Below are 19,502 nucleotides of genomic sequence, written 5' to 3'. Positions count from 1 at the left end.
TAAAGGAACCAAGATGATTTCATTAAAATTGGGGGAAAAAATGGGTCCAATATACTTTGTTGAGTGTTGCCAAACTAGCTATTTTAGACTTTTACTCTCAGTTTTACTTGATATCATAAATAATAGAAACTTGGTTTACTCTGATGTTAATCTCATTGAAGTTCTCTGAAAGATAGAAAGCAGTGGCTAAGAGTCTAACAGTATCTCTGGTGTGAGGGGTCTAGATTCAGAATCTGGCTCTATCTCTTTTTAGCTATGTTATTTAACCTCTCTGTACTTGAGTGTAATTGTCTAGACTTAAACAATAATAGTATTGTCTTGTAAAGTGTTTGTGAAGATTAAATAGAATAATCTAAGTAGAGCACTTAGAGTAGTGCCTAGCACACAGAAAGCAAGCAACAAGTGCTAGCTGTTATTAGATCATGGCTTAAAAGTTGTTGCCGATTTTTTTTTTAAATTAATTAATTAATTTATTATTTATTTTTGGCCGTGTTGGGTCTTCCTTGTGGCACACGGGCTTTCTCTAGTTGTGGTGAGCGGGGGCTGCTCTTCGTTGCAGTGCACGGGCTTCTCATTGCGGTGGCTTCTCTTGTTGCGGAGCACGGGCTCTAGGCGTGTGGGCTCAGTAGTTGTGGCTTGCAGGCTCTAGAGCACAGGCTCAGTAGTTGTGGCACACGGGCTTAGTTGCTCCGCGGCATTTGGGATCTTCCCGGACCAGGGCTCGAACCCGTGTCCCCTGCATTGGCAGGCGGATTCCCAGCCACTGCGCCACCAGGGAAGCCCATGTTGTTGCCAGTTTAAGGCATCCAGTTTAATCATTTTCTTTTCTAGGAGGACACAGCTGATTAACACACTTCTCGTCTTTTCCCCTAATCCAGTTAAAAGGTCTCTTATTTTTTTTTCTGTTTTTTTAAAAAAATTTTAATATCATATTATTGAGGTATAATTTACATATAATAAAATGTACCATTGTAAGTATATGGTTTAATGAGTTTTGACAAACCATCATTCCAGTCAAGATACAAGACTTTTTCATCACCCCAGAAAAGTTCCCTCCCCAGGGTTCCCACCCCAGGTAACCATTGATCTGTTGTCTGTCATGTACATTAGTTTTGCCTGGATTTCATACAATACACGGTTCTTCTGTTAGCATAATGTAAGATTCATCCACATTATTGCATATATCAGAAATTTATTATTTATTACTGAATATATTCTGTGTGTGGACTACCACAATTTGTCCATTTTCTTGTTGATGGACATTTGGGTTGTTTTCAGTTTTTTGGCTAATTTGAATAATACTCTGAACATTCATGCACACATCTTTGTATGAACACATGTTTTCATTTCTCATGGGTAAAGCTTAAGAATGCAGTTGTTGGGTCACTTGTTTGAAAGAAACTGTCAAACTTTTTCACAGTGGTTGTACCATCTTATACTCCTGCCATCAGTGTATTTGGGTGTCCACATCCTTGGCAACACCTGGAATTGACAGTGGTATGTGGTGGAATCTCATTGTAGTTTTTTGTAATTGTAATCTGTATAATTCCTTGATGAATGATGTTGAGCCTCTTTCCATCTATGTATCTTCTTCTTCTTCTTTTTTTTTTTTTTGGCTGCGCCCTGTGGCTGGATCTCAGTTCCCCGACCAGGGATTGAACCCGGGCCCCGGCAGTGAAAGTCTGGAATCCTAACCACTAGGCCACTGGGGAACTCTCCAGGTATCTTCTTTTATGATGTATCTCTCTAAAATTTTTAAGGGCCTTTGTTTGTTTTGTTTTGTTTTGTTTTTTAATTTTTTAAGGGTCTTTGTTTTTAAACATTGAAAATGTATGGTACCTTGACCCTAAAAATAACAGAAACCCCTTCAAACATGATAGATTTATTTGGCATCTTTGTGTGGTTTTAAAAGTGGGAGACTAAGAGAGAGACTTCAGCAAAAATACAAGACTGAGATTTAATTATTTTTGAATGTCCTGGTAAGCAATTACTTAAACGGCAGGATATTTAGAAAGGATTTCAGATGTGTTTATTTTCCTTTTTTTAAAAAAAAAAAAATGTCTTGAGAAAAGGATGAAATATTTCTAAATACCTTCAGCAAAGCAGCTGTTTTGAAATGCCTGGTGGTGAAAGTCCCTCTTCACTGCCCTTGTACTGGAGGGACAAGGCTGAGCAATTCCGGTGCTCTCCAGCCAACAGGTGGCCACTGTCACCAGGTGGGTGCCCACAGTGGGCTCCACATGGCAGGGGGCTCAGTGATGGGCATTTCTCTGTAGGGCATTTTTACCCAGAGTTAGCCCCAGGTTATCCAGTGTGGAGCATTACAGAGGTGGCTGTGTTGTTTTTTGCCCCAGGCAAGTATTTCAGTTTATTGGTTTTATTTATTTAATTAACTGATTTATCTGTCTATCTATCTATTTATTTTGGCTGCACTGCGAGGCATGCAGGATCTTAGTTCCCCTACCAGGAATCAAACCTGCGCCCTTTGCAGTGGAAGCACAGAGTCTTAACCACTGGACCGCCAGGGAAGTCCCTCTGTTTGTTTGTTTATTCCTTTCTCCCTTTATCCATTTATTTAAAAGTACTGTCGAGCACTGATCATGTCTTAGATAACTGTGTAGGCACTGGGCATGCAGTGTGACCCAAACAGACCAAAATCTCTGCCCTGTGGAGCTTGCATTCCACTTCGGGCCCTCGGGAGCAGGTTTGGGCTCTGGTAGAGGAAATGTCCAGGGCGCACTACCTTTTGAGAAGCGTAACAGGCAGGCCAGAGCCACCTTCTTCTTCCCTAGGCTCCCATTTGTACTGCCTTCCCCCTTTGAATGGTGTGCTTTGAAAAATGAGTGAAATATGGAGGGGTGTGTTAGAAGGTCATAAATGCCAAGCAGAAAAATCAAGCAGAGAAGTGGGATAGGGAAGAGGAGTTGGCAGTTTTAGGTGGGGTGCCAGGAAAGGCCACACTGAGAAGGTGACACTGCAGGAAAGACCCAAGGAGGTGAGGAACCAGCTGTGCATCTGGCTGGGGGAAGCACGTTCCAGGCAGAGGGAACTCGAAGCTCTGGGGCAGGAATGCCTGGCTCGGTCAATAATACCAGGGAGGCTGGGGAGGCCAGGGCAGCTGGCCCAGGGTGAGGGTACGGGGCAGAGGTGAGCTTGGGGCCCCTCGCCACTGGAAGAGCTTTGACTTTTACTCTGTGCTGAGAAACACTGGAGGGTTTTGAACACAGGTGTGGCGTGGTTAGAGAAAGAGAGGGAGGGACGATGGGGGGACCTTCTTCCCTCCCATCTGTCACTGTCCCGACAAAACCTCTCCTAATCGTATCTGCACAGAACTAGAAAATGAACCAAGTAGAGCTGTAGGAGAGAGCGTAAGGGCCCTGAGCACCTGAAGTAGATAAAGGGTTGTGAGGAACAGAGGCAAGATGGTCTTAGTCATTGGAAGCTGGGTTTTCAGAGACTCTTCTGAATTTTATACAGCTCTTCGGCTTGTGAAAACTGATCCCTTTCCTTTGTAAGCTCGTTTGTCAGGTGTGTTCTTTTTCCTTGGCAAAGCCTGATCTGCTTTATCCTGATCAGCAGATTATTGGATTCCGTAAAAATCTTTCCTATTTCCTTGGAAATAAGGAGTCAGATCTTTTCTTACCCGAAAAGTCCTGACATGTTAAACAGCTTCAGTTGGATTGCAAGGGGCGTATCTGTGTGCTTGCGCATTGCTGGCTGTGCCTGCAAAGTATAGGAAGGAACTTTTCTTCCCTGGCAAACCCAACTTTGATTATGCTGACGGCTTTTTAACTACTGTTTTCTCTTAACTGCAGATAACTGGGTTATCCCTACGGTAAAGAAGGCACGTGGCTGATGAGCAGGGAGGCGAGGCCGCAGAGTGAGGCAGAGGGGCAGGCCTGGGAAGCAGAGGACGATGACATGGCAGAAGGCGATTTAGGGTATGGCCTCAGAAGAAGGCCCGGCGGCATTTATGAAGTGCAAGTTTCACACTTCTTTACATCTAGAAAAAGATCAGATGGAAAGACCTTTCGTCCTCCCCCATTTTCAAGAAATGGGGAAGAAAGAAACAGTGCCGTTTTTCAGTATTCCAAGCATAAGAGCTTGCCTGATACATACCCAGAAGGACCCCGAGGAGTTCCCTATCACGGCCGACAAGGTAGCGCTGGTAAGATGCCTAGCACCCTCTCTCCCCTCTTTTCTGCCCCGTGGATTTTATCAGCGCTGTCAGCCTCCCAGCACACGAAGACGGGTCACCATCGTGGATTTCAGAAGTTTATCTTTATTCACCTCTAGAGGTCGATTGGTGATGGTAAAAGTAATTGATGTTTCTGTCTCCACGTATTATACAAATTGTGAAGCACCGTAATTATTCTGCATCAATACATACATGTTAGTTATATCAATAAGTAATTACTTACCTTGCTTTTCTTGTGAAGTAGTGGTATACTTCATTGGTTCTTTTTTTGTCTTATTCAACAAACATTTATTGGGTACCTATTAGGTGCCCAGGACAGTACCAGGCTCTGGGAATCGCATCAGTAAATAAAATAGTCAAAGGCCCTAATGTCATGGAGTTCACATTCTGGTAGAGCAGACAGAAAATAAACCTGCAAATCAACAGCTATGTAACATCAGGCGGTGGTTAAGTGAAAAGACAGTGAGTGAGTGGAGGGGCTGGGGCACTGCTGTTTGAGGCACAGGTCAAGAGAGGCCTCTCTAAGGAGGTGACATTGGAACACTGCAAGCCTGATGCTCATCTGGGGAAGGAGTGTTACAGGCAGAACACACAGGCTTCAGGTTATTCTAGGGATGTCATAAAATTCTCAAAACAAAATTAATTTATCATAAGTAAAAATAAATTGTGCTGTACACTAAGGGGAGAATAAAATTCAGAATCCTATTGTGATAGAATGTTACAACTGCGAAGTGACCCGGAACTGGGGGACGAGTCCCAGCCTGCACTGTGGTACAGCTCAGATGTGGCTGAATCTTTTGTAATCCACATTGTAAAACTTCCCCACCAAAGTGGAACACACACAATTAGAACAACATGAAAATAATTTAAGAAACATTTCAGATTTACGAAAACATGGTGCATCTGGGGATCGATCTCTGTCCTTCAAAATCCTTCTTGAAATTAGGATGGGATTATTTATATATTTTTCTTCCAAATCCTTATCATGCATAGAGGATGGATACTGTTTTGCAAGCAAGATGTTGAAAATTGAACATTATGCTAAGATGCCTTTACAAAAATGTGAGGAAACTACTGGGATAGAAACAAGAAGTAATAGTAATGGTATGAGCTCCTATTTTTTTTGAGTTATGGACTTTTGTCTTTTTATCAAAGTTGACTTGATCCTAGGTAAGAATATTGTGTTAGTTTCCTCTTGCTAATAGGCAGTTTCCAAATTACCAGAAATTTAATGGTTTAAACCAACATAAATTTTATTCTCTTACAGTTCTGTAGGTCAAAAATCCAAAACAGGTTTCTCTGGACTAAAATCGCGGTGTTGGCATAGCCCCTCCAGAAGGGAGGCTCTAGGGGAGAACCCACTCTCTTGCCTTTTCCACCTTCTAGAGGCTGCCTTCCCTGGCCGTGGTACCCTTCCTCCGTCTTCATAGCCACTTCTCCCTCTGCCTCATGGTGATACTGACTCCCCTGCTTCCTTTCATTTATAAGGACCCTTGTGATTACATCAGGCCCACTTGGGTAATCCAGAATAATCTCCTATCTCCAAGTATTTAATCACACCTGCAAAATTCTTTTTGCTAGGTATTCACAGGTTCTGGGATTAAGATGTGGACATCTTTGGGGGCCATTATTCTGCCTACCACAGGTGTTAATAGAATAGAACTTGTCATTGTCAACCCAGTGTTACTTTTTTAAAAATTTTATTTATTTTTAAATTTTTGGCCACACCATGCTGCATGCAGGATCTTAGTTCCCCGACCAGGGATTGAACCCATGTCCCCTGCACTGGACCGCCAAGGAAGTTCCCCAATGTCACTTTTGTCCCTCATTGGAACCCTGAATTATCAGAGTAAAAACATGACTTAGGTTTTCCCTTGGTTACTGTCATGTTGATGAAAGTTCAGAATAGCAAAGAATTGTTTTGAGAAATTTTTAATGTCCCTCAAAATATTCTTTCTAAATTTTTTTGCTTCTTTTTACTTCCTGTTCTCTTGCTGTAATTTATCACTTCAATGTTTTTCTATTGCCAGTGAAACTGCAATGTAAATGAAGTTCCTGGGAAGCCCAGTTTAATGTCTCAGTTGATCGATCCCATTAAGGAGAGAATAATTGAAGTTACTGGAGACTTCTAGTGATTCTCCTTGGAAAGAAATTAAATTCAGGTTATTTCTTAGATATTCATATCACGATATTGATCAGGCTTAAGCCAAACACCAAAATTTATTTACTTTACTCACCAACATTCATTAATACTGTGTTTGGATGTAGTAAGCAATTCATTAACAACAGTTTTATTTTAGAGTCCTTTTTTTAAGAGTCTTTTGATTCAAAAGTATGTGTTGTTTCATTTGTGGAATGTTTTAAGCTATCTGTTTTTATCATCGTTTGGTTATTACAGTTATTTTCTTGTTTCAGTTTAGGGAAAGGCTGTATTTGATATTTTGTAAACAAATGTCCCATATTTAACTAGTTAAAGAAAATATTTTTTTTCCCTCTAATAGATTCTAATTCAGAGTTGTCAAATGTGGAATTAAGGCAACGTCTTCATGAAACTTTAGAGGTAGGTTCTCTGGCTAACATACAAATTCTCATGTGAATAAAGTCCACTGATAGATATTTTGTGTAAGTATTACTAACATGGTATGGAAGGCAACTGTTGGCTTTCCAGATATTCTCGAGCCACACTGTCAAGCTCATAGCTTCCAACTGGCCTCCTCCTCTCGGTGGCTTCGTCTCCTCATCTCTCAGAAAGGCTGTTCGTATAAACATGCCCTCCTGTTCTCCTTTCCAACTTATTTCTCTAACTCCTCCTGGAGAAAATAATCACTCCCTTCCATCTGTCTTCCCAGTATGTGTGACTTGGAATAACCTGACTTAATTTAACCTCTTTGAAGTCAGAGGACTAGAAAGTACCCCAGATGGTCTGAGGAGGCCATCCATCTTGCTGGGAGTTGGAGTTTCTATGAGGGTGCTTGTCCTTTCAGGAACAGAAAGCCCATCTTAGTGTGCATTTGTTTTTTTGTTTGTTTGTTTTTTTGGGTTTTTTTGGCCGCAGCATGTGGGATCTTAGTTTCCCGACCAGAGATCAAACCTCAGGCCCCCTGCAGTGGACGCATGGGGTCTTAACCACTGGACCTCCAGGGAAGTCCCTTAGTGTGCATTTGTGTCTCTTCTGGTGATCGCTACTCTACTAGTTTCCTAGGGCTGCCCTGACAAACTGGTGTCTTAAAAGAGCAGATCGATTCTCTCTCAGCTATGGAAGCTAGAGGTCTGAAATCAAGGTGTGGGTGGGCTGTGTTCCCTCTGAAGGGTCTACAGGAGAATCCTTTGCCACCTCCTAGCTTCTGGTGGTTGCCGCCAACAACCTTTGGCTTGTAGCTGCGTCACACCAGTCATTGGATTGAGGCCTACTCTAATCTAGTATGACATTAATTACATCTGCAAAGGCCCTATTTCCAAATAAGGTCGAATTTATGGTACCAGGGGTTAGGACTTGAACATATCTTTTGGGGTGGGGGGCACAGTTCTACCCATAATAGCTACTGTAGCTGTGTAGCCGATCATGTTCTTATTTTATGTGGTCTAAAGCTTTTTCTCCAAATTATTAACTGTGTGTGTGGCCTAGATGGGTAAAAGCAAAAGATTTGGGCTTTTAGTCATAACTGGCACCTGACAGCGAGCATCTCAGTTTTAGCCTCTCTGGTCCACTTATAAAGCCTGGAGGAATTTCCAACCTCATTTTGTAAGGTCAGAGCACTTTGAGTCAAAGTGAATGTTGAGCTTAAATGTAAACTGTCTAAACTGATCATTTGGGGTTGCATATCTCGCAGATAGGAAGACTAATTGTGTTTTTCTCCTCAGGAGGTAGAAATTTTGAAAACTGAACTTGAGGCATCTCAAAGACAACTTGAAGGTAAAGAGGAAGCATTGAGAATTCTTCAAAGCAATGTAAGAAGTTACTTTTACACTTTCATCAGGTACACATTCCAATGATAGGTAGTATGGTTTTATCTTTTTAATTTAATTTTATTTTTATATTTTTGGCCATGCTGCGCGGCTTGCCGGATCTCAGTTCCCCAACCAGGGATTGAACCCGGGCCATGGCAGTGAAAGTGCCGAATCCTAACCACTAGACCACCAGGGAACTCCCTGGTTTTAGCTTTTAAAATAAAAGCATTAGTGTTTAATATAGTTTTTTTTTTTTTTTGAGCTATAGATTTTTAAAACAGCTTTATTAAGATGCAACTTAACGTCATGAATTTCTCTCGTTTTAAGCATACAATTTATTTTTACTAAACTTAGAATTGTGTAACTATCATCACAACTTAACTTAGAACATTTCCATCACCCCAAAAAAGGAACCTCTTACCCATTAGCAGTTATTCCCATTCCCATCCCCAGCCTTTTCTATTTCATAAATAGAATCATACAGTATATGTCTAGATTCTTTTGCCTCTGGATTCTTCTAGTTAGCATATTTTTAAGGTTCATGCATGTTGTAGCATGTGTCAGTGCTTTCTTCCTTTTTTATTGCCAAATAATATTCCATTATATAGATATGCCACATTTTGTTTATCCATTTACCAGTTGATAGCTATTTTGGGCTATTATGAATAATACTGCTATGAATGTTCATGTACATGTCTTTGTGTGCAAAATCCATTCATTCATTCTCATGTTCATTGGGAAAGAACCAAACCAAGATCTTCTGACTTTTGAACTATCAAACTATACAAAAGGTCTCTGTGGGAATCTCATCTCAAGGTAATTTTCTACTGTCTTAAAATAAAAATGTGAACTTCACCTTGCATATAAGGGTGATTGGAAATTTAATTTATACTGATACAATCTTTATTTTTCTTAGGCAATATTTGGCAAAGCCACAAGTCATACCCAGGCAGTGCTTCAAAAAACTGTGGAACAAAAGAGATCCTTGGAGAAGGTATTTGACCACATATAGTGTATAGTGTGGACTTGTTCAATTCAATAAGCTTTCAAACAGAATTCCCTTAAAAATCACCATACCAGTGGATATGTCATTTGTGCATACCCTCTGCTAGGTGTACTTCAACTTCATGCAGTCCCTTCCCTTTTGGAGCTTATAATCCAAAACAGATTGTCACATGGGCTAAGCCTGCCAAATTGACACTTCCTGTTTTTCTTTTCCTATTTTTCTTCTTCTGCTTGCCCTGCAGAGCCTGCCTCTTTCTGACCATCTCATCTTCACTAAAAAGGTGGTTAGGAATCACCCTAGATGGTCATATTCCTATTCCTGTTTTACTCTCCCTTGGTGGGAGTGTCCTGGGCTCAGACTTCCAGGAGTATATGTTGGGGTCTGCATGGGTTGTGGGCAGCGAGAAATCTAGGTTCAGGCCAGCAAATTTGAAATGTTCCCTATAATAAGTAAACTTCAGCAAAGCTTTTTGAGTGCTAAAGAGGCATGTCATATGTGTTTACAAATGTCATAGACTCTTTTTGAGCAGTAATTAGTTTTTCGTCTTTAACCTATTTCTGTGAAGTGACTAAATGATTTATTTCAGATATTCATAAGTCATGAAATGATTTATTTGTAGTAATTTCCTTGAAAGTGCTAATTTTTTTCTATAGGAAATAAATGCCTTGCAGTGGGAAATAGAATTTGATCGCAATAGATTTAAAAATATAGAGGAATCTTGGATCCAAAAATATGACAGGTTTGTATATTATTATTCCATAATTTTTCTTTGGAAATTTTTAAACTGTGTATAATTCAAATGTAGCTTAGGCTTTCTTCTTTTTTGAGCACACTAAGTATAAAATTCAGGGAATTCCCTGGTTGTCCAGTGGTTAGGACTTGGTGCTTTCATCGCCATGGCCCGGGTTCAATCCCTGGTCGGGGAGCTAAGATCCTGCAAACCACGTGGCACAGCCAAAAAATAAATAAAATAAAATAAGATTCATATTGCTTACCCACTTACCAGTTCCATATTTTACCGTTACTGTTAATTTTCTTTCTTTAAAAACTAGTATAAACTGTATATTAAAATACAGTTTAAGAGCCATGTTTCCCAAGTTATTTTAGCCTTGTACTGTTTTTGCAAAGTCTTTTGAGCAACTCTTGTATTAGTGTGAATTTATTTAATAACTTTGACCTTATGAATATGCTATAATTTAATCACTGAGAAATTGTTTTGGTATCTGGGGTTATAGGTGGCTTTAGTACCTAATTTTTAAATTTATTACTTCTTAACTTTTAATTTGAGATAATTGAAGACTTACAGAAAAGTTTTAAGAATAGAACAACTCCTGTATATCTTTCACCAAGATTCTCCAAATTTTAACTCTTTACCACATTTACTTTATCATTCTTTTTTCCTTTCTTTCTCTCTCTTTGTAGTTAAATACATAAATATAGAGGTAATATTTTCTGAACCATTTTGCATATATAGGGTCCCATTACTCTAAATACTTTAGTTTGTATTTTTTTTTAAAAGGGACGTTCTTATTTATAACCATAATAAAGTTATAAAAATCAAGACCTTAACCCAATACTATTATTTAATGTGCAGACCTTCTTTATATTACCAGCTATCTTAATAATGTTCTCAGAGCAAAAGAGAAAAAACAATTTCCCCTGTTCAGGACCAATCCAGAACCACAAGTTGCATTTGGTTGTCACGTCTAAATTTTAGTCTCCTTTAATCTGAAACAGTTCTTCAGTGTTTATCTTTTATAACCTTTACATTGTTTTGAGGCGGACAGGCCCATTATTTTATAGAATATCCTACAATGAGGGTATCTGATGCTTCTGGATTGAATTGGGTTATGCATTTTGGGCAATATTACCACTGAAACAATGTATTCTTAGTGCATCATATCAGGAGGCATGTGATGCTGATTTGTCCTATTCCTAGGATGTGAATCTTGATCACTTGGTTAAGGTATGGTGTCTGCCCTCATTCTGCACGATTAAGTCACTATTTTTCCCCTTGTAATTAATAAGCATCTTGTGGAGAGATACTTGAAAATTATGTAAATATATGTGACTCATCAGACTTTTCACCCACTCGTTTTTATATCCACTGATATTCTACCTGAAGCAATTATTACTACAATGGTTGCCAAATGGTAATTTTCTAATTCCCTTATTCCTTCTACATTTGTATGCTGGCATTTTACTGTAAAAAAGAGTTTTTCCTTCTTGTTTGTTTGTTTATACCAATACAGATTCAGGGATTCTTGTATTATTCAGTGGGTTAAAAGCTATTACTACCATAATTTCTTTTGATGTTTAAAATTTTCCAACTTCGGTCAGTGGGAGCCCCATCAAGCACAGGTGTTCCTGTGGCTTTTTTTTTTTTTTTTTAAATAAATTTATTTATTTAATTATTTTTGGCTGCGTTGGTTTTTGTTGCTGCCTGTGGGCTTTCTCTAGTTGCAGTGAGCGGGGGCTACTCCTTGTTGTGGTGCACGGGCTTCTCATTGTGGTGGCTTCTCTTGTTGCAAAGCACGGGCTCTAGGCACGCAGGCTTCAGTAGTTGTGGTGCACGGGCTTAGCTGTGGCATGTGAGATCTTCCCGAACCAGGGATTGAACCCGTGTCCCCTGCATTGGCAGGCGGATTCTAAACCACTGTGCCACCAGGGAAGTCCTTCCTGTGACTTTTTGACATCTCTTTTTCTTTGAGCACTTTCTTGCGTTCTGGTACAAGATATTCTAGGCCAGTATGCCTACAATATTAGGTATTTCTTCAAGGAGCAGCAGTTCCTTTTAATGGGGAATGGTGTTTAGAAATCAAGATCTGAGTGCTAGGTGTGCTCAGTACTACTGAGGGTTCACTGCGTGGAGTTCCTCTCAGAGGACAGAGTTGGAAAATACACAGATGCAGACACACATATATATGCATCTATCTATCTGTCTGTCTGTGTCATCGATTTATCATCTATCTACCTGTCTCTTTATCATTTATGTATGTATGTATCTGTCACATATCAATGAGATCATACTCATATCTCCAATTGCAGAGCACCACCACAGGGTTCATCTTAGCCTTGCCCCTCTCTGCATTTGTAAGTCCCACAAGGAGAAACCTGGCTCCTGTTATCCTGTATGTTTACTTATTTGTTCCATCATAGACTATACAGAAGGTAACTTTAGAACTGCTAATACATACCATTGTAAAATCAAACCCATTAACTAGAGTTCCATATTTGTTTACAGTTTTGTTTTTAGCCTGAAGGTATATGGTCAAAATACAGTGTTTAAAACTTACTTGGTTAGTTTCCTCTTTCTTATCTTCAGTATGGTTATTCTCTTCATTTAAGTTCATTTGTTTCCATTTGTATTCTGTTTTAGAGTTTTTCACTATCCTTATTAATTTACTTATTTATTTTGTTTGTCTACTTTTGACTTTGTGAAACATTGACATGCTTCCAACAGTCAGAAGTATTCAGACAGGTACATTCAGAGAAATGTCCTTCGCCCCTCTACCCCATTCCCAATGTCCTGCCATTCCTCCTTCCCTTCACTATCTGTACATAATCAATCTTACTATTTTTTGATTTATCCTTCCTCTGTTTCTGTTTACACAAATAGGCAGGTATATGTATGTTTTCTTATTTCCCCTTCTTTCTTACATCAAAGATAGTTTACTGTAGATACTCTTTTGTGCTTTTTCTGTTTAATGATATATCCTGGAAATCACTCTATTGTGTGGCTGTGAAATAGTTACTCAACCACTCTCCTATATATAGGCACTTAGATTGTTTCCATTATTTTGCTGTTATAAACAATGCTGCAATAAATAGCCTTGACATATACTTTTGTGTTGCTGGAGATGTATTTTCAAGGTAAATTCTTAGAAGTAGAATTGCTGGGTCAAAAGGTAGATACATATGTAGACTTATTAGACGTTGCCTAATTCCCCTCTATGAGGCTTGTACCAATTTGCATTCCTAACGGTAACTCATGAGAGTGCTTGTTTCCCCATAGCCTCATCAAGAGAATATGTCATACGTTTTGATATTTGCCAATGTGATAGTGTTGTTTACCCAGTTTTTTTTTTTGTATTTTGTTTTGGCTGCACAGAACCCAGAAAATTCGGATTCACATACACAGATTTATACTTGGTCAACAGGTTATCTCTTAGGATGCTCTTCAGTTAGGCAGAACTGGCAGAGGATGCTTTATAGTGAGGTCTGCACAAAAATAGTTAATCAGACAGCAAAGTTAATGCATTTGACTGAGTAGGTTGTGATTTGTTTTTGGTTTTTTGGTTTTTAAAAATGTTTATTTATTTATTTAGCTAGGCCGGGTCTTAGTTGCAGCATATGAGACCTTCATTGCGGCATGCAGGATCTTTAGTTGTGGCATGCAGGCTCTTAGTTTTGGCACGTGGAATCTAGTTCCCTGACCAGGGATCAAACCTTGGCCTCCTGCATTGGGAGCGTGGAGTCTTAACCACTGGACCACCAGGGAAGTCCCTGAGTAGGTTGTTTTTTAAAATTAATTTATAAAGTAGTTTGCATGCATCTCATAAAATGTTTGTGAGCATCTGAACGTCCTCATAAGCTTAGAATTATTCAGAGTTCAGTTTGAGAATCACAGACCTAGAGTCCTAGGAAGAGGTTGTGCTAAGAAAGGTGCTTTAGGACTTCCCTGGTGGCACAGTGGTTAAGAATCCACCTGCCAATGCAGGGGACACGGGTTTGAGCCCTGGTCCGGGAAGATCCCACATGCGTGGAGCAACTAAGCCCATGCGCCACAACTACTGAGCCTGCGCTCTAGAGCCCACGAGCCACAACTGCTGAAGCCCGCATGCCTAGAGTCCATGCTCCACAACAAGAGAAGCCACCACAATGAGAAGCCCGTGCACCGCAACCAAGAGTAGCCCCCGCTTGCCACAACTAGAGAAAGCCCGCGCACAGCAATGAAGACCCAACGCAGCCAAAAATAAATAAATAAATAAATAAATTTATAAAGGAAAAAAAAAGTGCTTTATTCCTCAAGGGCTATAGACATTGCTTGAGAAACTGATTTCACGTTTTATTAATTTGTAGGTAATTCATGGAAAGGGAATGTCTTAGATTTACATTTCTTGTTTTTTAGATATAACTGACATATTACATTAGTTCAGGTGTACAACACAATGACTCAACACCTGTACATATCACAAAATGTTCACCACAATACAGTCAACATCCGTCACCATACATGGTTACAGAATTTTTTTTTCTTGTGATGTGAACCACATTTCACTTTTAATTGAGAAACTTTAACTTCATGACCACTGTTTTAATGATATGAGGCCTGTCCCAAGCACAGCATGTAATATTCCCTAGGAATATCACGTTTTGATAGGTATTTTATTTAAAGTTATAAATTAGACCAGGTGATCTGGCGACTTTTTAATTACAAAAGCGCAATTTTTTAAGCCTCTGATACTGGGCTATTTATTTATTTTTTAAAACAAATTTATTTATTTATTTATTTTAAAAATAAATTTATTTATTTACTTATTTTTGGCTGCGTTGGGTCTTCGTTGCTGCATGCGGGCTTTCTCTAGTCGCGGCGAGTGGGGGCTACTCTTCGTTGTGGTGCTCACGCTTCTCATTTCTCATTATGGTGCCTTTTCTTGTTGCGGAGAATGGGCTCCAGGCACGCAGGCTTCAGTAGTTGTGGTACGCGGGCTCACTAGTTGTGGCACGCGGACTCAGTAGCTGTGGCTTGTGGGCTTAGTTGCTCTGTGGCATGTGGGATCTTCCCGGACCAGGGCTCGAACGTGTCCCCTGCATTGGCAGGCGGATTCTTAACCACCGTGCCACCAGGGAAGTCCTGATGCTGGGCAATTTAGGAACTCTTGTAAGTAATTCCAATTTTCATTCAATAGATAAAGCTCCCTATGTATCTTTTTCTTAAATTGAGGTATAATTGACATATAACAGTGTATTAGTTTCAGGTATACAATATAATGATTTGATATTTGTATATGTTGCAAAATGATCATCACAATAAATCTAGTTAACATTCATTGCCGTACATCATTACAGTTTTTTTCTTATGTTGAGAACTTTTAAGGTCTACTCTCTTAGCAGCTTTCAAATACTGTACAATAATTGTTAGCTACAGTCTTCATGCTGTACATTGCGTCCCCAGGACTTACTTATTTTACAACTGGAAGTTTGTACCTCCCTATGTATCTTTTTATGCAAATTTTGGAAGGTGGCCTAAGCATGTAGTTGGTGTTCAAATGGTTATTAACTTGACTGAAACTTTAGTAAAGAGAATGAGTGTTCAAAATAGATGACTTAGAGGTATTTCTTGTTCTGATACTTTCTCAGCTGAGTATACAGAAGGGTTAAGAGTAAGTTCAAAGTCTAACCACACTCCTTTAAATTTTTATTTTATTACATATATAAATTCTAGACTGTTTTGATATAAGAAAAATTATATTAGGGTTTTCGTGTTCTAATTATGGGATTAAATGTTCTCATTCACCTACAAAGTATTAATGTTTTAGTTATTTAGGGGGTACTTTTTTCCAGGCTAAACTGTGAAAATGCAGTCCTCAAAGAAACTTTGAAACTGAAAACAGAGGAAATTAAAATGCTCAAGTCTAAAAATACAAGTAAGTAGAGTGGTATTTTTGATAATTCTTTAAAAATACTATGTTAAAAGATCAGTTTTATATAGAATGTCCTATGTTAAGAACACAATATCAATAGACAAAGTGCTAATATTTTGAAGTAACATATTTTAAGGATAAAAGAGAAGAAGTGCATCAGTTAGGTTTTTTTTTTTAACATCTTTATTGGAGTATAATTGCTTTACAATGTTGTGTTCGTTTCTACTGTATAACAAAGTGAATCAGCTATATGTATACATATATCCCCATATCCTCTCCCTCTTGCATCTCCCTCCCACCCTCCTTATCCCACCCCTCTAGGTGGTTGCAAAGCACCGAGCTGATCTCACTGTGCTGTGCAGCTGCTTCCCACTAGCTATCTGTTTTACATTTGGTAGTGTATATATGTCCATGCCACTCTCTCACTTCGCCCCAGCTTACCCTTCTCCCTCCCCGTGTCTTCAAGTCCATGCTCTTATGTCTGTGTCTTTATTCCTGTCCTGCCCCTAGGTTCATCAGAACTATTTTTTTTTTTTAGATTCCATACATATGTATTAGTATACGGTATTTGTTTTTCTCTTTCTAACTGACTTCACTCTGTATGACAGACTCTAGGTCCATCCACCTCACTACAAATAACTCAATTTCATTTCTTTTTATGGCTGAGTAATACTCCATTGTATATATGTGCCACATCTTTATCCATTCATCTGTCGAAGGATACTTAGGTTGCTTCCATGTCCTGGCTGTTGTAGATAGAGCTGCAATGAACATTGTGGTACATGACTCTTTTTGAATTATGGTTTTCTCAGGATATATGCCCAGTAGTGGGATTGCTGGGTCATCTGGTAGTTCTACTTTTAGTTTTTTAAGGAACCTCCATACTGTTCTCCATAGTGGCTGTATCAATTTACATTCCCACCAACAGTGCAAGAGGGTTCCCTTTTCTCCACACCCTCTTCAGTATTTATTGTTTGTAGATTTTTTGATGATGGCCATTCTGACTGGTGTGAGGTGATACCTCATTGTAGTTTTGACTTGCATTTCTCTAATGATTAGTGATGTTGAGCATCCTTTCATGTGTTTGTTGGCAATCTATATCTTCTTTGGAGAAATGTCTATCTAGGTCTTCTGCCCATTTTTGGATTTTTTTTAAAAAATTAATTAATTAATTAATTAATTTGGCTGCATTGGGTCTTTGTTGCAGTGCACGGGCTTGTCACTTGCAGTGGCTTCTCTTGTTGCGGAGCATGGGCTCTAGGCGCGCGGGCTCAGTAGTTGTGGCTCGTGGATTCTAGAGCACAGGCTCAGTAGTTGTGGCGCACGGGCTTAGTTGCTCCGTGGCATGTGGGATCTTCCCGGCCCAGGGATCAAACCCATGTCCCCTGCATTGGCAGGCAGATTCTTAACCACTGCATCACCAGGGAAGTCCAGGTTGTTTGTTTTTTTGATATTGAGCTGCATGAGCTGCTTGTATATTTTTTGGAAATTAATCCTTTGTCAGTTGCTTTGTTTGTAAATACTTTCTCGCATTCTGAGGGTTGCCTTTTTGTCTTGTTTGTGGTTTCCTTTGCTGTGCAAAAGCTTTTAAGTTTCATTAGGTCCCATTTGTTTATGCTTATTTCCATTTCTCTAGGAGGTGGGTCAAAAAGGATCTTGCTGCGACTTATGTCAGAGCATTCTGCCTGTGTTTTCCTCTAAGAGTTTTATAGTGTCTGGCCTTACATTTAGGTCTTTAATCCATTTTGAGTTTATTTTTGTGTATGGTGTTAGGAAGTGTTCTAATTTCATTCTTTTACATGTAGCTGTCCAGTTTTCCCAGCACCACTTATTGAAGAGGCTGTCTTTTCTCCATTGTATACTCTTGCCTCCTTATCAAAGATAAGGTGACCATATGTGCATGGGTTTATCTCTGGGCTTTCTGTCCTGTTCCATTGATCTATATTTCTGTTTTTGTGCCAGTACCATAGTGTCTTGATTACTGTAACTTTGTAGTATAGTCTGAAGTCAGGGAGCCTGATTCCCCCAGCTCTGTTTTTGTTTCTCAAGATTGCTTTGGCTATTTGGGGTCTTTTGTGTTTCCATACAAATTGTGCAATTTTTTGTTTTAGTTCTGTGAAAAATGCCACTGGTAGTTTGATAGGGATTGCATTGAATCTGTAGATTGCTTTGGGTAGTATAGTCATTTTCACCATGTTGATTCTTCCAATCCAAGAACATGGTGTATCTCTCCATCTGTTTGTATTATCTTTAATTTCTTTCATCAGTGTCTTATAGTTTTCTGCATACAGGGCTTTTGTCTCCTTAGGTAGGTTTATTCCTGGGTATTTTATTCTTTTTGTTGCAATGGTAAATGGGAGTGTTTCCTTAATTTCTCTTTCAGATTTTTCATCATTAGTGTATAGGAATGCAAGAGGTTTCTGTGCATTAATTTTGTATCCTGCTACTCTACCAAATTCATTGATTAGCTCTAGTAGTTTTCTGGTAGCATCTTTAGGATTCTCTATGTATAGTGTCATGTCATCTGCAAACAGTGACAGTTTACTTCTTTTCTGATTTGGATTCCTTTTATTTCTTTTTCTTCTCTGATTGCTGTGGCTACAACTTCCAAAACTATGTTGAGTAATAGTGGTGAGAGTGGGCTTGTCTTGTTCCTGACCTTAGAGGAAATGGTTTCAGTTTTTCACCATTGAGAACGATGTTGGCTGTGGGTTTGATCAGTTAGGTTTTCGAATTAAAAAAAAATTTGAGGTGAAATTCACATAACTTAAAATTAACCATTTAAAAGTGAACAATTCATAACACAAACATCTAGTTCTAAAACGTTTCCATGACTACAAAATAAAACCTTATACCCATTAAGCAGTTTCTCCTGATTCTCCCTTTATCCTTTAGCTTTTATACTCAGTGTAAACAAAATGGTAGAGCACCTGATGTTTGAGGAACCTGAGTAGGTGTATGTTTATTGGGAATCTAGTAGGAAAAGTATAAAATTGTATAGTTATTCAACATAATTTTTTCTCATAAAAGTGTCTTCTGTGACTTTGTCACTAATACAAATATTTTTCAAAATATTATTTGACTCATTAAGAACTTGAAATTTATAGATGTGCATATACACACACACACAGAGCATATCTTTTATATAATGAGTCACTATATGACAAAAGTTAATGAAAGAGTATTAAGGTGGTACCAACTTTTTAGAAATCTTTTTTTTGGCCACACCATGTGGCATGTGGGATCTTAGTTCCCTGACCAGGGATCAAACCTGGGCCCCTGGCAGTGAGAGCCCGGAGCCCTAACCACTGGACTGCCAGGGAATTCCCAGCAGAAACTATTTTAAAGTGGTGGCTTGAAAGGCGTAAAATGAGTGCTCCGTCAGGTCATGGGCCTGAGAGCGGCACTTTACATAGTGTAGTAAGTGAACTGTGGCAATGCCCTGGGTGAGAACTGCACACACAGATATGCTTCTCCACACCAGTGATTTGAGCAGATAGTGATTTCCCCCTTGTTATGTTGGTGCCAGGACAGAAGTTGCTCATAACCACTACTCCTGTCCCTTCCTCCCTATCCTTCCACCCTACAAGAAGAGAGGGAAAGTTACTGTTATTCTGCTTTCCAGTAAATAGCAGGACCCCTCTTGTTCTAAATATTTGGGTTGAGAGCCTCTTGTGAAAACTCTTAACTAAAAGAAAAGTCT

At 39.2% G+C, this 19,502-nt stretch overlaps 1 protein-coding gene across 6 annotated transcripts in view; it reads left to right on the top strand.

Moving 5' to 3' along the window:
• The window catches only part of CCDC125 (coiled-coil domain containing 125), a 32,156-nt gene that overhangs the window by 3,592 nt on the left and 9,062 nt on the right, over positions 1-19,502 (top strand). For 3 of the 6 annotated variants that reach the window (XM_082373836.1, XM_082373839.1, XM_082373841.1), the window contains 8 exons: positions 1,641-1,721; positions 3,816-4,168; positions 5,192-5,302; positions 6,700-6,758; positions 8,060-8,146; positions 9,063-9,140; positions 9,806-9,891; positions 15,720-15,802. In XM_082373836.1, coding sequence (XP_082229962.1) covers positions 3,856-4,168; positions 5,192-5,302; positions 6,700-6,758; positions 8,060-8,146; positions 9,063-9,140; positions 9,806-9,891; positions 15,720-15,802 — 817 coding nt within the window. In that variant the 5' untranslated portion in view covers positions 1,641-1,721; positions 3,816-3,855. Of the gene's footprint in view, positions 1-1,640; positions 1,722-3,815; positions 4,169-5,191; positions 5,303-6,699; positions 6,759-8,059; positions 8,176-9,062; positions 9,141-9,805; positions 9,892-15,719; positions 15,803-19,502 lie in introns of all 6 variants that reach the window. The other 3 variants (XM_082373837.1, XM_082373840.1, XM_082373838.1) reach the window with 3 other exon arrangements.

Source organism: Balaenoptera borealis (genome assembly GCF_965194805.1).
Source record: "Balaenoptera borealis genome assembly, chromosome: 2".
NCBI classification, from domain to species: Eukaryota; Metazoa; Chordata; class Mammalia; order Artiodactyla; family Balaenopteridae; genus Balaenoptera; species Balaenoptera borealis.
This window is presented reverse-complemented; position numbering and strand designations above follow the sequence as displayed.